Here is a 16,072-nt window from a genome sequence, read left to right as displayed (position 1 = left end):
GTAGTAGGCGAGAGTGTTGCCAAACAGCATAGGATGGTGGTGTGTAAGAAGACTGATGGTGGTGAGGAAGATTAAGCGGACAAAGACTGAGAAAAGGACGAAATGATGGAAGCTATACAGGAGTGTACAGGAGTTTCTCTGTATACAGGAGTGTATACAGAGAAAGAGGTTAGCTAAGATGAAGTGGGACCCTGAGAGGACTGTGGAGAGTAGACAGGAGTACAGGGAGATGTAGCGTAAGGCCAAACAAGGCCTAACAACGCAGAACGGAGCTGCATTGTGTTTTTGTAGATCTGGAGAAAGCTTATGACAGGGTGCCCAGAGAAGAACTGTGGTATTGTATGAGGAAGTCTGGAGTGTCAGAGAAGTATGTTAGAACGGTGCAGGACATGTATGAGGACTGTAATACAGTGGTGAGGTGTGCTGTAGGTGTGACAGAGGAGTTCAAGGTGGAGGTGGGACTGCATCAGGGATCAGCTCTGAGCCCCTTCTTGTTCGCTATGGTGATGGACAGGCTGACAGAGGAGGTTAGACAGGAGTCTCCATGGACTGTGATGTTTGCAGATGACATTGTGATCTGCAGTGAGAGCAGGGAACAGGTGGAGGAGAAGCTAGAGAGGTGGAGGTTTGTCCTGGAAAGGAGAGGAATGAAGGTTAGCCACAGTAAGACAGAGTACATGTGTGTGAATGAGAGGGACCCAAGTGGAAGAGTGAGACTGTGGTGAGACCAGCGATGTTGTTTGGTCTAGAAACAGTGTCACTGAGGAAAAGACAGGAGACAGATCTGGAGGTAGAAGACAGTGAATATATTGGTAGAAGGATGCTGAGTTTTGAACTGCCAGGCAGGAGGCCTAGGGGAAGACCAAAGGGGAGGTTTATGGATGTAGTGAAAGACGACATGAAGGTAGTTGGTGTGAGAGAAGAGGATGCAGAAGACAGGGTTAGATGGAGGCAATTGATTCGCTGTGGCGACCCCTGAAGGGAAAAGCCGAAAGGAAAAGAAGAAGAAGAAGAAGCCAATGTTACAGCCAAGTTTAAATGTAATGCTTCATTCATGTCTCATTGTGTGCTGCTCACTGTGCTTCTCATTAAAATTTATATTTTAATCCAGGCTATTAGTCTCATATTTGAAAAGTGGTTGTGATATGAGTAATTTGACCTACACATATATGTGAGAACACTCAACATCTTTAAATTAAATTGCCCAGAAGATGATGTCATTTTGACAACATTTTTAATCAATTATCAATACATTATTACTTCACTCCACCTCAGAAATCCACAGAAAACACAACAAAACCTGCATTGCTGTTTAAATATATGTATTCCATTGACACATACAGCAAGAGTTCACAGACACAAAAAGCAGCCTGTAGGCTAAATCTTGTTCTGCTTAGTGGTTCAGGACACTGCAGTAAGCTGCATCCTGGTTGGTGGTAAGTAGTTTGTCCACATTGACACCAATCGAGGACAGGGTGCTGTGCAACTCTTCAGTGGTCTCCTCAGCCAGGGTGGGCTGCCTGCTCATGATCCAGGCAAACTCTACTCGCAAAACACCAAGGTCCACGCAGCTGTAGACCAGAGAGTAGCTGTCGTAGTCAGTGGACAACACCCAGTAAGGGGCAGGGGGAGAGTCTGGAGGTGTAAAGGGATAGAACAGCTTTCAAAAACTCTGAATCAAAAATAGTACATTATCAATGACAATTTAAGGTGCTGTAATGAAGTATTTCAATTGTTTCAGTAAGAGTTTATAATAAATTTCAAATTTTTTACTCTCAAAGAAGTAGACATCCAGCTTGGCGGGCTCAGAAGGGTCACGAGCCATAGCATAGCCGCTGATGGAATCAATGGTCCCATCAGCACTGGAAGAAAGACATTTTGGAAAAATTGGGGAAAAAAAGATGTTTGTGATTGAAATGTTTTGTATGAATTAGTTTAAAAGGCATTATTAGAACTGCATATAAAATAGTGTTCTCTTATGTATTAATGGTATCTTAAAAAACTTATTTTTATGCTCTAATGAACAATAAATGTATTTTAAATTATTCGTGTTGGTTAAATACTGACAGCAGCTCCCTGTTGAGGACTCCGACAACTCCAGGATTCTTCAGGCTGTAGGTGGCAGAGCTGCACTCACCCTTTTGGAAGGTATGTGGCAGTCTCTGTATTTCATACCATGTTCCCAAATACTGCAGTGGAGGCATAATGACCACAAGAGCATGGACTCTAATTAATATTGATGAACAGAATGTTAAAACAATAAGTAAACTTTGAAATTTTGAAGTAAGTCTTTAATACAGGATATATGTAAGTAAGTGCAGTGTTTGGTTTTCACCCTGGCAGCATCAAAGTTCTTCTGAACAGCAGGTTTCGGGCATCTTCCTGGCACAATGAGCTGAGCGTTGGCTGCCAGAGCAGACAGCAGGGTGAGAGAAATCACCTGAATGGTATTCATCTCTTGTCTTCAACCTGTAGAGAAGTTAATGTTAAAATCCTGATTTGTAAAGATTTCATAAAAAGTGATACTGATGGATGAATTTGCAGTTACTCACCTGTATTACTGGATAGCAGTGAACTTTTAAGTTTTGGTTATGCTTTTATAGATCAGAGATGTTTGTTTAGCAGCCCCTTGCTTATATTTACATGAGAAATGTGTGTGAGAACAGACAGCCGGTCACGATGATATATTGTGTTTAAAGAGGCCTCTGACAGATGATTAACAGAGTTTTGTAAGTTTTGGTTAGCAAATGTTTTGAGGAATGATAATTATTCATATGATGCTATTATAGTGAAATACTGGACGGAGACATCAGGGAACCATAATATGAAATATTGGAATAAAGTATATTGTTAAAGTAATATCTAGATTTGGTTTGGTATCCAGGAGAGGAATGCAGAAGGACAGATGGTAGTTGACTTTGCAAAAAGGATGGAATTGGCTCTAGTGAATAATTTCTTCCAGATGAGACAAGAACAAAGGCTGATCTAAAAGAGTGGCGGTAGGAGCACACAGATAGACTACATCTTGTATAGACAGTGTAACCTGAAAGAGATCCGTGACTGCAAAGTAGTGGTAGGCGAGAGTGTTGCCCAACAGCATAGGATGGTGGTGTAAAAGAGGACTCTGGTGGTGAGGAAGATTAAGAAGACAAAGACAGAGCAGAGGACTAAATGGTGGAAGCTGAAAAAGGAAGAGTGTTGGATGACTTTTAGGAAAGACTTAAGACAGGCTCTGAGTGGTCAGGAGATGCTTCCAGATGACTGGACAACTACAGTAATGTGACCAAGGAGACAAGTAGAAGAGTCCGTGGTGTGTCATCTGGAAGGAAAGTAGATTAGGAGACTTGGTGGTGGAATGAGGAGGTACAGGAGTGTGTACAGAGAAAGAGGTTAGCTAAGAAGAAGTGGGACACTGAGAGGACTGAGGAGAGTAGATGGGAGTACAGGGAGATGCAGCGTAAGGTGAAAGTAGAGGTAGCAAAGGCCAAACAAGGGGCTTATGATGACTTGTATGCTAGGTTGGACAGTAAGGAGGGGGAGACTGATCTATACAAGTTGGCAAGACAGAGAAATAGAGATGGGAAGGACGTGCAGCAGGTTGGGATGATTAAGGATAGGGATGGAAGTCTTTTGACAGGGGCTATTACTGTGATGGGAAGATGGAAAGAGTACTTTGAAGAGTTGATGAACGAGGAAAATTAGAGAGAACAAAGCCTAGAAGAGGTGGCTGCTGTGGACCAGGAAGTAGCAAAGATTGGTCAGAATGAAGTTAGGAGGGCATTAAAGAGGACTAAGAGTGGAAAGGCCGTCGGTCCTGATGATGTACCTGTGGAGGTATGGAAGTGTCTAGGAGAGGTGGCAGCAGAGTTTCTGACTGGGTTGTTCAACAGGCTTTTAGATAGAAGATGAGAAGATGCCTGGGAAATGGAGGAGAAGTGTGCTGGTGTCCATTTTTAAGAACATGGGAGATGCACAGAGTGGTGGCAACTACAGACGAATAAAGCTGATGAGCCAAACAATGAAGTTATGGGACAGAGTAGTTGAAGCTATAGACTAAGGGTAGAAGTGGGCATTTGTGAGCAGCAGTATGGTTTCATGCCAAAAAATCTGTACTACAGATGTAGTATTTGTTGTTGATAGAGAAGACGTTGATAGAGAAGTACTGACAAGGCCAGAGGGAGCTGCATTGTGTTTTTGTTGATCTGGAGAAAGCTTATGACAGGGTGCCCAGAGAGGAACTGTGGTATTGTATGAGGAAGTTTGGAGTGGCAAAGAAGTATGTTAGAGCAGTGCAGGAAATGTATGAGGACTGTAAGACAGTGGTGAGGTGTGCTGTATGACAGAGGAGTTCAAGGTGGAGGTGGGACTGCATCAGGGATCAGCTCTGAGCCCCTTCTTGTTCACTATGGTGATGGACAGGCTGACAGACAAGGTTAGACAGGAATCTCCATGGACTATGATGTTTCCAGATGACATTGTGATCTTTACTAAGAGCAGGGAACAGGTGGAGGAGAAGCCAGAGAGGTGGAGTTTTGTCCTGGAAAGGAGAGGAATGAAGGTTAGCAGCAGTAAGACAGAGTACATGTGTGTGAATGACAGGGACCCAAGTGGTAAAGGTAAAGAGATGAAGATGCTGAGGTTCTCTTTGGGACTGACCAAGATTGATAGGATCAGGAATGAGTACACCAGAGGGACAGCACATGTTAGAGGTTTTGGAGATAAAGCCAGAGAGGCCAGACTGAGATGGTTTGGACATGTCCAGAGGAGAGATAGTGAATATATTGGTAGAAGGATGCTGAGTTTTGAACTGACAGGCAGGAGGCCTGGATGAAGACCAAAGAGAAGGTTTATGGATGTAGTGAAGGAGGTAATTGGTGTGAGAGAAGAAGATGCATAAGACAGGGTCAGATGGAGGAAACCGATTCGCTGTGGCGACCCCTGAAGGAGAAAGTTGAAGGGAGAAGAAGAGTTAAGGTAATATCTGGATGTTGATGTTGGTCATATTATACAATAGATTGCCTTTAAATTTAATGGATTTTGACATTTAAAAAAAAGAAATTGCAGTTTTTTTAATGTGTTACCATGGACACATTAAGTATTGAACTAACTAGGTTTTGAACTAACTAGGTTTTAAACTAACTAACTAGGTTTAAACTAACTAGGTTTTTAGACTAACTAGGTTTTGAACTGACTTTGTTTTGAAATTACTATTTAACATGAAAAGTGGATTTGTCATTATTTATTTTTATTTATGTTTATTGTTTGTGTTTACACTGTTTATGTTTACACTGAATGTTTGCACTTTTACACCATTAATACAACACACATAATGCTGCCACAATGTGAAGGTTCTTGATATCTTTATTTATTACACCATTGCACGTACGTTTTTTTTAAAAATATTGTACAAATCTGCTTATTGTGTATTTTAGTGTTAGTGTTGGTTTTATGTGTATGAAGTATGGTTTTTGCACCTTGCTCTCTGCATTTCTTTTTTGTGCACCAATCCTGCTTTATGTGCCTCCAATTGCCCTTGGGGACAAATAAAGCTTTATGAATTGAATTGAATTGAATTGAATTGAATTGAATTGAATTGAATTGAATTGAAATGCATGGTTCATGCATGAGAGTTATCAATCAATGCTCATAGAAGTACAAGCACAGATGCCTGTGTTAATTTGCCAAATATAATGAATAAATCCAGATATAATTGGCTCCAATTCAAATTTTATTTAATAGCCCATGTTATTATGCAAAAATACCAGAATAACAATTTGAACTTTTTATTGACATTTTCTTTCAAGCATATTCTTAAACATTCTTTCTATTGATCAGCCTACTTGAGACTCAGTCAGTCACATGGAAAACATATTCTTGATTTATTGGGGCAGATATGTGAAGAGAGCAAGGCATATTTTGCAGACTGATCAGTGCATGACTTGAGTTAATTTCCTATATAATTTCTAAGATTGCTCGTCCATCATTAGAGGCAGAACGATGTATTTTTGTGCCATTAGAAGTTATAGAGTTTTCGTTTCTTGGTTTTTTTTTAAAGCAGTCTTTTGGTTCTAGTATGGAGTAAGTCTCCATTAAACAATTTATCTGCATCCATGGGTATTTCTTGAAGGTCATACCACTGGGATAGATGGCTTTCCTAGTTGTGTCAGTATTATTGATCCTGGAGAATCCTATCAGTCATGTGTGGATTTCATGTGATTGCTCTGAGTTTTCCAAGATGATTTACATTAAATGGGAAAGAACACAGGAAATGGTGATCTGGACATCAGATTGTTAATGCAATTAGAAGATGGATGTATCCGTTGTTTCTACTGGGTCAGTGAATTTATAGCCAGGCCCTTTTCTTGAGGATAAACCTGCTCTGATCCCTTCGCCTCACTGTGACTCTATAATACTCAGTGCAAACAAGATGGAGAGAAATCCCTTATAAAAAGCTTAAACCTCAGAGACTCTTAAATTAGTGGGTTAGATACTCTAAATGCTGAAATCCTGAAGTCTGATCTTAGTCTCTATTCAGTAAAAATAAGAAGGTCCACTTGTGCAGAAAGCTACACAGACACAATAAGTTGACATTTGTTCTTCCTTATCCATTTTTTTTTTTTTTTTTAAATATTAGAAATTTGTCAAGTCCTGGTCACAGTGCTTACTTACATTTAAGGGCTCATCAAAATCCTGTTTAAGTAATAGATAATGCCTCTTCAACATTCATAAATCAGAGGATACAATTGCAATAAACACTTAGCAAAAAATATCCGGATATGTTTTGCCCTGTAGGATTGCCAAAGTCGGAAGAGATATTTATATGTACATCCATCACAACGTGTTAAAACCACACCAAGTCCTCCATTCCAAACTCTTTAAATATTGCTCAGTATGTCAGCAAACTCTTTGGTAATCCTATTTCTAACTCATCCAATTGTGTCACCTCATCCCTGATCCACAAAGCCTGCACAATCACACACCATCCACTGCACTAAGACTTTATCCCATAACCGTCTTGGACACAGGTGCAGCTGAGAGCAAAATGATTCCACACCACTGAATATTAGGTTTATTGCCAAATATACTGTTTTTCACATCTTTGAATCCAAATCATTTAAACTGTATGAACCATCCATGAGAGTTTGGACCAATATGCATGCACTTGATTGTGCATGTGTTGGCGCTTTGACACAGTGCTCTGAACCACGCCCTAGACTCGGTAGGTTTATTTTTCCTGAACCAGTGCCTCAAAGCCTACTTCAAACATGGAAAAACCACTTGACTGATGACGTTTGAACTAGTGATGTCCACTTTGATACGAGGCTCCGAACCATGCCTCAGACTCAGCAGGATCTGAGCCACACATGTTTCCTGATAATAAAATGGAAAAACATGTGACTGATGATGTTTGAACCACTCAAGTAGTTGATTTATATCTGAAACACTTGGGTGGTTCATTCATCAGGTGAAAAACTTTTGTTGTTTGGATCAATGGGCAGGGATTCAAAACACTGGCCAGTCTCAGATGTGTTAAAATGGATGAAACAGCGTGGTGCACTGCCTATCGGGAAAATACCTTCTGGATTGATTAAAGTAGCATTTATTGCTGATGGTTTGCTTTTGAATTGCTTTTGCAATGGAACGACCCAGAAAAAAAATCTCAAGTCTGGGAAAATTTAGAACTGGTGCTGCCAAACAAGGTAGATTTTAATTCCTAAGAAACTTATTTTCAAGCCCTGTTGCCCACTCCTCCCCATTGAACTCCTCTGTCTTTTCTCCTCTGACCCATCTTTGCTACTTCCTGGTCCACAACAGCCACCTCTTCTAGTCTTTGTTCTCTCTCATTTTCCTCGTTCATCAATTCTTCAAAGTACTCTTTCCATCTTCTCATCACACTACTGGCACCTGTCAAAAGACTTCCATCCTTATCCTTAATCACCCTAACCTGCTGCACGTCCTTCCCATCTCTGTCTCTCTGTCTTGCCAACCTGTATTGATCAGTCTCTCCCTCCTTACTGTCCAACCTAGCATACAAGTCATCGTAAGCCCCTTGTTTGGCCTTTGCTACCTCTACTTTCATCTTACGCGGCATCTCCCTGTGCTCCTGTCTACTCTCCTCAGTCCTCTCAGTGTCCCACTTCTTCTTAGCTAACGTCTTTCTCTGTATACACTGCTGTACCTCCTAGTCACTGATCTCCTTCAAATTACACCGACTACACAAGATGTAGTCTACCTGTGTGCTCCTACCTCCACTCTTATAGGTAACCCTATGTTCCTGTCTCTTCTTGAAGAAAGTATTCACTACAGCCATTTTCATCCTTTTTGCAAAGTCAACTATCATCTGTCCTTCTACATTCCTCTCCTGGATACCAACCCTGCCCATCAACTCCTCATCACCTGTTTCCTGCACCAACATGTCCATTGAAGTCTGCACCAATGACAACTCTCTCACTTCCAGGTGTGCCCTGCATCAATTTATCAAGATCCAAGCAGAATTTCTCCTTCTCCTCCAGCTCACATCCTACCTGTGGAGCATACCCACTAACAACATTGACCATCACACCTTCTATTTCTAGCTTCAGACTCATCACTCTATCTGACACTCTTTTTACTTCCAGGACATTACTAACAAACTCCTCCCTCAAGATAACTCCTACTCCATTTCTCGTCCTACCTAAACAATGATAGAACAACTTCAACCCTGCTCCTAAATTTCCTTGCTTCCTTTCTACCTGGTCTCTTGGACACACAGTATTTCTATCGTCCTCTTCTGCATCATGTCAACCAACTCTCTACCTTTTCCTGTCATAGTTCCAACATTCAACGTCCCTACTCTCAGTCCTATACTCTTGGCGTCCCTCTCCTCTCTCTTCCTGCGAATACACTTTTTCTTTCTTCGACCAACAGCAGTCCAATTTCCACCAGCACCCAGTAGGTGAACAGCACCGATGGCAGGTGTTGTTAACCTGGGCCTCGACCAATCTGGTATGGAAGTCATAGGTTTGATTATGTTTGATTTGGCAAAAGTTTTACTTCGGATGCCCATCCTGAAACAACCGTTTGTATTTAACCGGGCTTGGGACCGGCACAATAAGAGACAGGCTTGTGTCCTCTTGCGGCTACATTGAAGTATCACGTGACTGCCTACCAAAATTTTGCGATGAGGTGAAATCGCAACCTTTAATGCGCGAATGCCTGAGGGCGCACTGTATACTGTATATAGTTCCACCTAAAAAATTTTTTTGTATGTTCTTGTTTGTAGTTGATATAGTTGTTGTCATTGTCCCTTTTTAGTTTGTGCTTGAAGAATAAAGGCAATAAGAACAATTTCCGGTTTGTAAAATTATGGCTACAGGCTGAAATATCACTTGATTAGGTTTTAGTTTTGAATGAATGAATGAATGAATGAAATTGTTTAGTGTAGAATAAGAATAATGAAATAGACTGCAGATACCTCAGAATTAATCAAGCATAGTTCTTGCATTTTCATCAAAGGTCTCTAACCACAGAAAACCTAGTTGAAGTTTTTTTAGACTCAGAACCCAGACAATAAGGTTGAGTGCATTATATACTAATTATTATTGTGAAATATGTAACTCTTTATCATTGTAGTTCCCAGTAAACCACAAACACAACACATCACATATTTCTTTTTGCTGTTTTATTTAACTGGCTTACATATCAGACTGACAGGAAAACACATGCCATTTTTTATACAGCTGTCACGTGTCATAAATACTAGTCAGCCTTTTTGAATGCAGTGGGCTCAGACAGGAACATCGCTGTTTACTGGTTCACAGCACTGCAGTATGTTTCACTGTGAATAGTGGAGATCAGCTTGTTCACATCAACTCCAGCAGAGGATAGGATGCCACGCAATTGATTCAGAGTCCCTTCAGACAGAGTGGGTTCCCTGCTGAGGATCCAGGATAGCTCAATGTGGAATAAGCCAAAGTCTGTGCAACTGTAGACCAGTGCGTGATTCTCGTAGTTGGTGGACAGAACCCAGTAGGGATTTGGAGGAGATAAAACTGCAGGAGAGACCAGCGTTAGAATTAAGACTGCTGAAATATGTACTACAAGGCTATGATTAAAAATAATTTAAAATGTATTTTTATTATTAGTATTCATTACTTCCATCAAAGGAGACCTGAAGCTTGGCAGGCTCAGCGGGGTCTTTGGCCTGAGCAGAACCAAATATAGTATTAATGGTTCCATCATCACTAAGAAAAGAGAAGAAAACAAGAATATAAATTAACTTACAAAAAGCTTATAAAACATTGAGAAGCATTGAAAAGTACAGTAGTTACAGTGCGCCCAAAAATCCTCATTGCGGATTTTGGGTGGCAGTCACGTGATACCGTGCATGCATTCAATTGGTTGATGGCATCCGGAAGGGCACTATGTTCTGTGAGTGTCGGACTTCCGTGAGACACAAAAGCGCCTTAAACAGTCAATAAGAGTGTGGGAAAAGGTAATATAGATAGAAGGCGGTTTAATAGCTGTATGGGGAGGGTTCATAAATGTTTAAATTACCGTAAATGAGATAAATAGTTTGTTGCTATATCGCGGAATTTGTTAATCGTGTGTGGTTCCTGGAACGTGTTAACTGCGAGGAATGAGGGCGCACTGTATTTTCAAATTTTTGTTGAATGGTAATCATAAATCTGATAGCAGTATGTAAGACCAGTTTTTATTCTGTGACTTCCTGGAGCAAGAAATATAATAAAAGAAATTCAATACACCTGATACGTTAAGGTAATATACATGGTGCTTTAACAGGGCAATGGCCAAAAATCCATCATAAAACTGTTTTTCTATTTTAGAGGATGTGAAGACATTTCATTTGTTTCAGTAAGTTGGTAAATATATATTGTGACCAGGTAATTACTTTCAATACTCGTGTAAAAAAGTAATGCTGGTGACCAAACATGACTTTTTAAAATAATTGCTTTACCTTCCAATGTAAAACTTGATATTTAAGTGAACCATACTCACAGCAGCTCTTTGTTGAAGACCCGAACGACACCAGGACTTATCAGGCTATAGGTGGCAGTGCTGCATTCACCCCTCTGGAAGGCTGTTGGCAACTTCTGGATCTCATACCACTTTCCAATGTACTGCAGATGAAGCACAGAGTTTCATAGAATCATTGAACATAACAGTTATTTGAACTAAAGGAAAGGGGAGTGAATGAGTTGCATTCACCCTGTTGAGATCGAAGTTGGCCTGAACAGTGGGTTGGGGGCATTCACCAAACTTCAAAACCTGAGCGCTGACTGCGAGAGCAGACAGCAGAGTCAAAAAAATCACTTGCACAGCATTCATCTTCCCACCAGAACCTGCAGAACCAAACAGATAACATACTGAAGAAAGTTGCCCTGAAGCAGAGGGACAGAAAAACTAAGCACAGAATCAAATAGGAAGAGTGATAGCTACTCACCAATATGCCACAAACAGTACCTGTGTGCAGGAGATTCATTTTGGATAGTTTTTATAGATGTACAGGTTCACTGTTGATCACATTTTTTAGCCACTCCTCTTGGTTTTCAACAACCAGGAGGAGTGGCTAAAATGCAAGAATGGCACCTGTTCAAATGATAACACTGTTCAAACAGGCCTCGTACCTTATTTACTTGACGATATCTGTTTATTCATTTATCTCTTTTTGTTTATCTCAATAATCCTAATGTCTTTTTTGTCTTTTTCCCAAGAAATCAACTGCAGTATAAATGCAAGCAAAGAAGATACAGTAAATCACAAACATAGACAGCTCCAATGGATGTGTAAACTAGAATCAAAGCAGCACAGTCATTGTGGCCATGCTAATGAAATACTGATAATACATTTTCACTTAAAAATGACACACATCGACTTTTTTAAGTTGGTTAAACTGAACATGCACTTCAGGTGAATTGGCCGGTCACCAATTTTTTTTATTTATGTAGTTTATTTTTTCTTTCCAGACAGACTTATACAGACGTCATCTTCATCACATTTGCAACATCAACAGCAACGTCTGAAAAACAACAATAATTGTTGACCTGTAGCAGCCATTTGGCTTGAAAAATTCCCATCCCCAGAATCAAAAACATCACCCTCATTATAATATGCTGTCAACCAAATTCATATATCAAATTTAACATTTAGATTATTTTGGCACTTCATTGTTTTGATCTGTCCATTCAGTCCCAATAGAACTGTTTACACATGTCTTACATTTCTCCCAGGCATAGCAAGTGTTGTTTACATTATAGATGATGAAGACAGTAGATGACCTACCCCAGGGGTGTCAAACTCATTTTCACCGAGGGACAAATCTATATAATGGCTGTCCTCAAAGGGCCAGATGTAACTTCTAAACTCAATGAACTGTAAAATAAATGTAACTACTCCTTAATGTTAAATACCTCTGAATTTATTACTTATTCAAGTTACAGCCATTACAGTCGTAAAGAAAAAATATGTTTGCTTGTTCCTCTGTGCCCCGTGACCCGCTACGTCGGATAAAGCGGTTCACCACACTCTCCTCTACTGCTTGATGTCCTCTCGGTCCCAGTTCCTATGTTTTTAGTTCCACCTCTGATCAGAACACACATAATACTGGACTTGGACCTTCCGTTGTCACTAATAATTTACCAATTCCTCTCATCATCACGCAGCGCCAGCAAAGCAGATTTCTCAATGTTCACTAGGTGAACTTCAATAACCTCAGACCTCACCCAAAACATCATCAATCCACTTGTAAAGTCCGTAAACCACCTGTCACCATCAACATGGCACTGTTAAATGTTCGTTCCCTTGTGAACAAATCTTTTATTATGAATGACCTGATTTTAGAAAGTAAGCTAGATTGCATTCTTTTAACAGAAACATGGCTTGGCACTGACGCACCAGTTGTTCTCACCGAGGCCTGCCCAGCAGATTTTAACTTTTTATTTTCTACGAGGGGTGGTAAAAGAGGAGGCGGAACTGCTTCGAACTCTAGAAAGACATTGAATTCAAAGGAAGTCTTTTTTTAACAGCTACTCATGGTTTGAGCTCCATCCCTTTGTTTTTAGCAGTCCCCCTATCCTTTGTATTAGTGTTTACAGACCACCCCAGCACTCCACTTCTTTTATCAGTGAATTTTCTGAGCTTTTATCAACAATACACACCACCTATAACAGACTGTTAATAACTGGTGATTTTAATCTGCACATTGATAACATCTCTGACCCATTGTCGAGAGAATTTTTAAACTTTTTAAACTGCATGGATTTTAATCAACATGTAACACAGCCGACTCACAACAGGGGACACACCCTGGACCTGGTCATAACCTATGGCCTGTCCATTGGTGTGTCCTCTGTTGTTGACCTGGCTGTATCTGACCACTACTGTGTGTATTTTAACATCACCAGTTTTAAACATCAGGAGGCCCCGGTGAGAACGGTGAGGAAACGCTACCTTACTTCCGAAGTGGTGGAAAATTTTAAGAGATTTTACAGAGCACTCATACTGAAATTTTACCCGCACCTTGTGATTTTATTGTTGACAATTTTAACAGTAAATTAAAATCAACATTGGACTCTGTGGCTCCACTTTTAACTAAAACCATAAAAGCACACCTAAACCCCCATGGAGATCGGATGAAATAAAAAAAAATCAAAAGGAAAATGCAGGAGGAGCAGATTTTAAATTTATTAAATTGCTCTCTTCAGACAGGCGTTTCCCCCCCCTCCTTTAAAACGGCGGTGGTGACGCCCCTACTGAAGAAGAGCAATTTAGACCTCAACATTTTTAATAACCATTGTCCTGTCTCCAACTTACCATTTTTAAGTAAGATTTGAGAAAAACTGGTTTTTAACCAATTAATTGATTTTTTAGATACAAACAATATTTTAGAGAAATATCAATCTGGTTTTAGAAGGAACCACAGTACCTAGACAGCCCTTTTAAAGATTTTAAACGACTCCAGGTGTAACGCAGACACACAAAAACTCAGTCTTGGTACTACTGGATTAAAGTGCTGCCTTTGATACAGTAGATCACTCCATTTTATTGAATAGACTGACAAACCTGGTCGGCCTCTCTGGTACTGTTTATAACTGGTTTCATTCTTATCTCTTCTTTGTAAGTATGGATACATGTTCCTTCAGAACACATGAAATTTGGTGTGGGGTGCCTCAAGGGTCAATTTTAGGCCCAGTTCTTTTTAATCTTTACATGCTTCCCTTGGGGGATGTCATCAGGAGACATGGCATCAGCTTCCATAGCTATGCCGATGATACACAGCTGTACATCACCGTGTCTCCTGATGACTCAGGGCCAATTGATGCCCTTTTTAACTGTATTTTAGATATCAAGATGGCAGAGAACTTCCTACAGCTCAACCAGGACAAAACAGAGGTTTTAGTTATAGGTCCTGAAGGCCAGAGAGAGAAACTTTTACCAAAACTACAAGATTTTAAACCCACACAATGTGCAAAGAACCTGGACTCTTTTGACTCTGAGCTCACTTTTATTCCACACATAAAAAATATTACAAAGATAGGTTTTTACCATCTTAAGAATATAGCCAGAGTCCGCCCGTTTCTCTCTCAGGCCAGCACGGAGGTGCTGATGCATGCTTTTATCTCCTGTAGATTAGATTATTGTAATGCTCTGCTCTCTGGTCTTCCCAAAAAGAGGATTAATAATCTACAATTTTTACAAAACTCAGCCGCACGCGTGCTGATGAGGACCAGAGGGCGGGAGCACATTACACCAGTTTTAAAATCTCTGCATTGGCTCCCCGTCTGCTTCAGGATCGATTTTAAGTTTCTCTTATTAATTTTTAAATGTCTTAACAGTCTTGGACCGTCTTATCTATCTGACCTGCTTTTATCATATCAACCCTCGCGGACCCTGAGGTCTTCTGGCACCGGCCTTTTAACCACACCATGAGTAATAACAAAAACCCACGGTGAGGCTGCATTCAGCCACTATGGCCCTTATCTGTGGAACAGCCTCCCAGAGAATCTCAGGGCCTCAGAGACTGTTGATATTTTCAAAAGGAAGCTCAAAACCCACCTCTTTAATTTGGCTTTTAACTGATTTATTTTACTCTCTCATTTCCCTCATCTTACTACTTTTATTCTTTTAATCATTTTTATTTTATTTTATTTATTTCTATTTTTATTTATTTCATTTTAAGCCTTGTGTATTTTATTACTTTAAAATTTTCTAAACCCCAACATTTTTATACATTTCATCATTATTGTCTGTTTTTGTTATTGTCTGTTTTTACTCCACTGTCTTAATCTTTTAGTTTTTAGCTCCACTGTTTCCTCTTGGGGGCCCTCCACACCGGGAGTTGTGTCTGGTCTGCCCACGGGGGCGTAGCCCTGGGGACCCCTCGGGCCCGGGGGACTGGGCCGGCTCTGCAGTTGGTGTGGTGTCTGCCCTGGTCTGTCGGGGTTGAGGGGGGGTCTCTGTGGCAGTGCTTCCTGTGGCTGCGGACTGTGGTGCCTCTCAGTGTGGATGGCCCCCCATGTGTAGCTTCTCCTCACCTGGATCCTCAGTGCCAAGCCATGTTAACAGTCTGCTAACAGTCTGCTTACTGTATGTGTGACTGTGGTCGTATGTGCAGATGTGCATACTCAACATTTGAATGTTATACCATAGCTACCACAGCATGTATATACTGTATCTATACCTGCATATGCTTTGAAGACCTCAGGTTTACTCCCAAGTGCTACAGAACACACAAAAGTACATACAAAGATCAAGTAGTCACGGGCACATCTGGTTTTTTTCATGCACCCATCTCACAGCAATCCTCTCCACCTCTGGGTTCACTATGAACCCATGCTCTGCATTACCTGAAAGCTTCAAGGTACAGATAACTGTTCAGAAATGTTCAACACATTTGAATCTAGTGTTTTGGAGGAAAGGTAGAAAAAAATTGATGAATTCACAAAGCTAAACTTTAAAGCTCTGAGATATTCCATTGCATTTACCTGAATGACACAGCGATGTGCTTTCTGGTAATCAAAAGTCTGACACACCACTTTATGTTTGATTACTTTGTTTGATTTCTATTAAGTTT

The 16,072-nt window shown here is 40.4% G+C and overlaps 2 protein-coding genes across 2 annotated transcripts; both read right to left on the bottom strand.

Annotated features, from left to right (window-relative positions):
* Nucleotides 1–1,393: 1,393 nt before the first annotated feature.
* On the bottom strand, nt 1,394–2,455 carry LOC137612469 (apolipoprotein D-like). Its single transcript, XM_068341008.1, has 4 exons — nt 2,336–2,455; nt 2,068–2,189; nt 1,774–1,862; nt 1,394–1,635 (listed from the first exon to the last, which is right to left on the bottom strand). The coding sequence occupies exons 1-4, from the start codon at nt 2,453–2,455 to the stop codon at nt 1,394–1,396; spliced, it is 573 nt and encodes a 190-aa protein (XP_068197109.1).
* A 7,189-nt stretch (nt 2,456–9,644) lies between these two features.
* LOC137612598 (apolipoprotein D-like) lies at nt 9,645–11,549 on the bottom strand. Its single transcript, XM_068341209.1, has 5 exons — nt 11,444–11,549; nt 11,209–11,342; nt 10,999–11,120; nt 10,135–10,223; nt 9,645–10,031 (listed from the first exon to the last, which is right to left on the bottom strand). The coding sequence occupies exons 2-5, from the start codon at nt 11,326–11,328 to the stop codon at nt 9,787–9,789; spliced, it is 576 nt and encodes a 191-aa protein (XP_068197310.1). The 5' UTR covers nt 11,329–11,342; nt 11,444–11,549; the 3' UTR covers nt 9,645–9,786.
* Nucleotides 11,550–16,072: the final 4,523 nt, after the last annotated feature.

Source organism: Antennarius striatus, chromosome 18 (assembly GCF_040054535.1).
Source record: "Antennarius striatus isolate MH-2024 chromosome 18, ASM4005453v1, whole genome shotgun sequence".
Taxonomy (NCBI): Eukaryota; Metazoa; Chordata; class Actinopteri; order Lophiiformes; family Antennariidae; genus Antennarius; species Antennarius striatus.
This window is presented reverse-complemented; position numbering and strand designations above follow the sequence as displayed.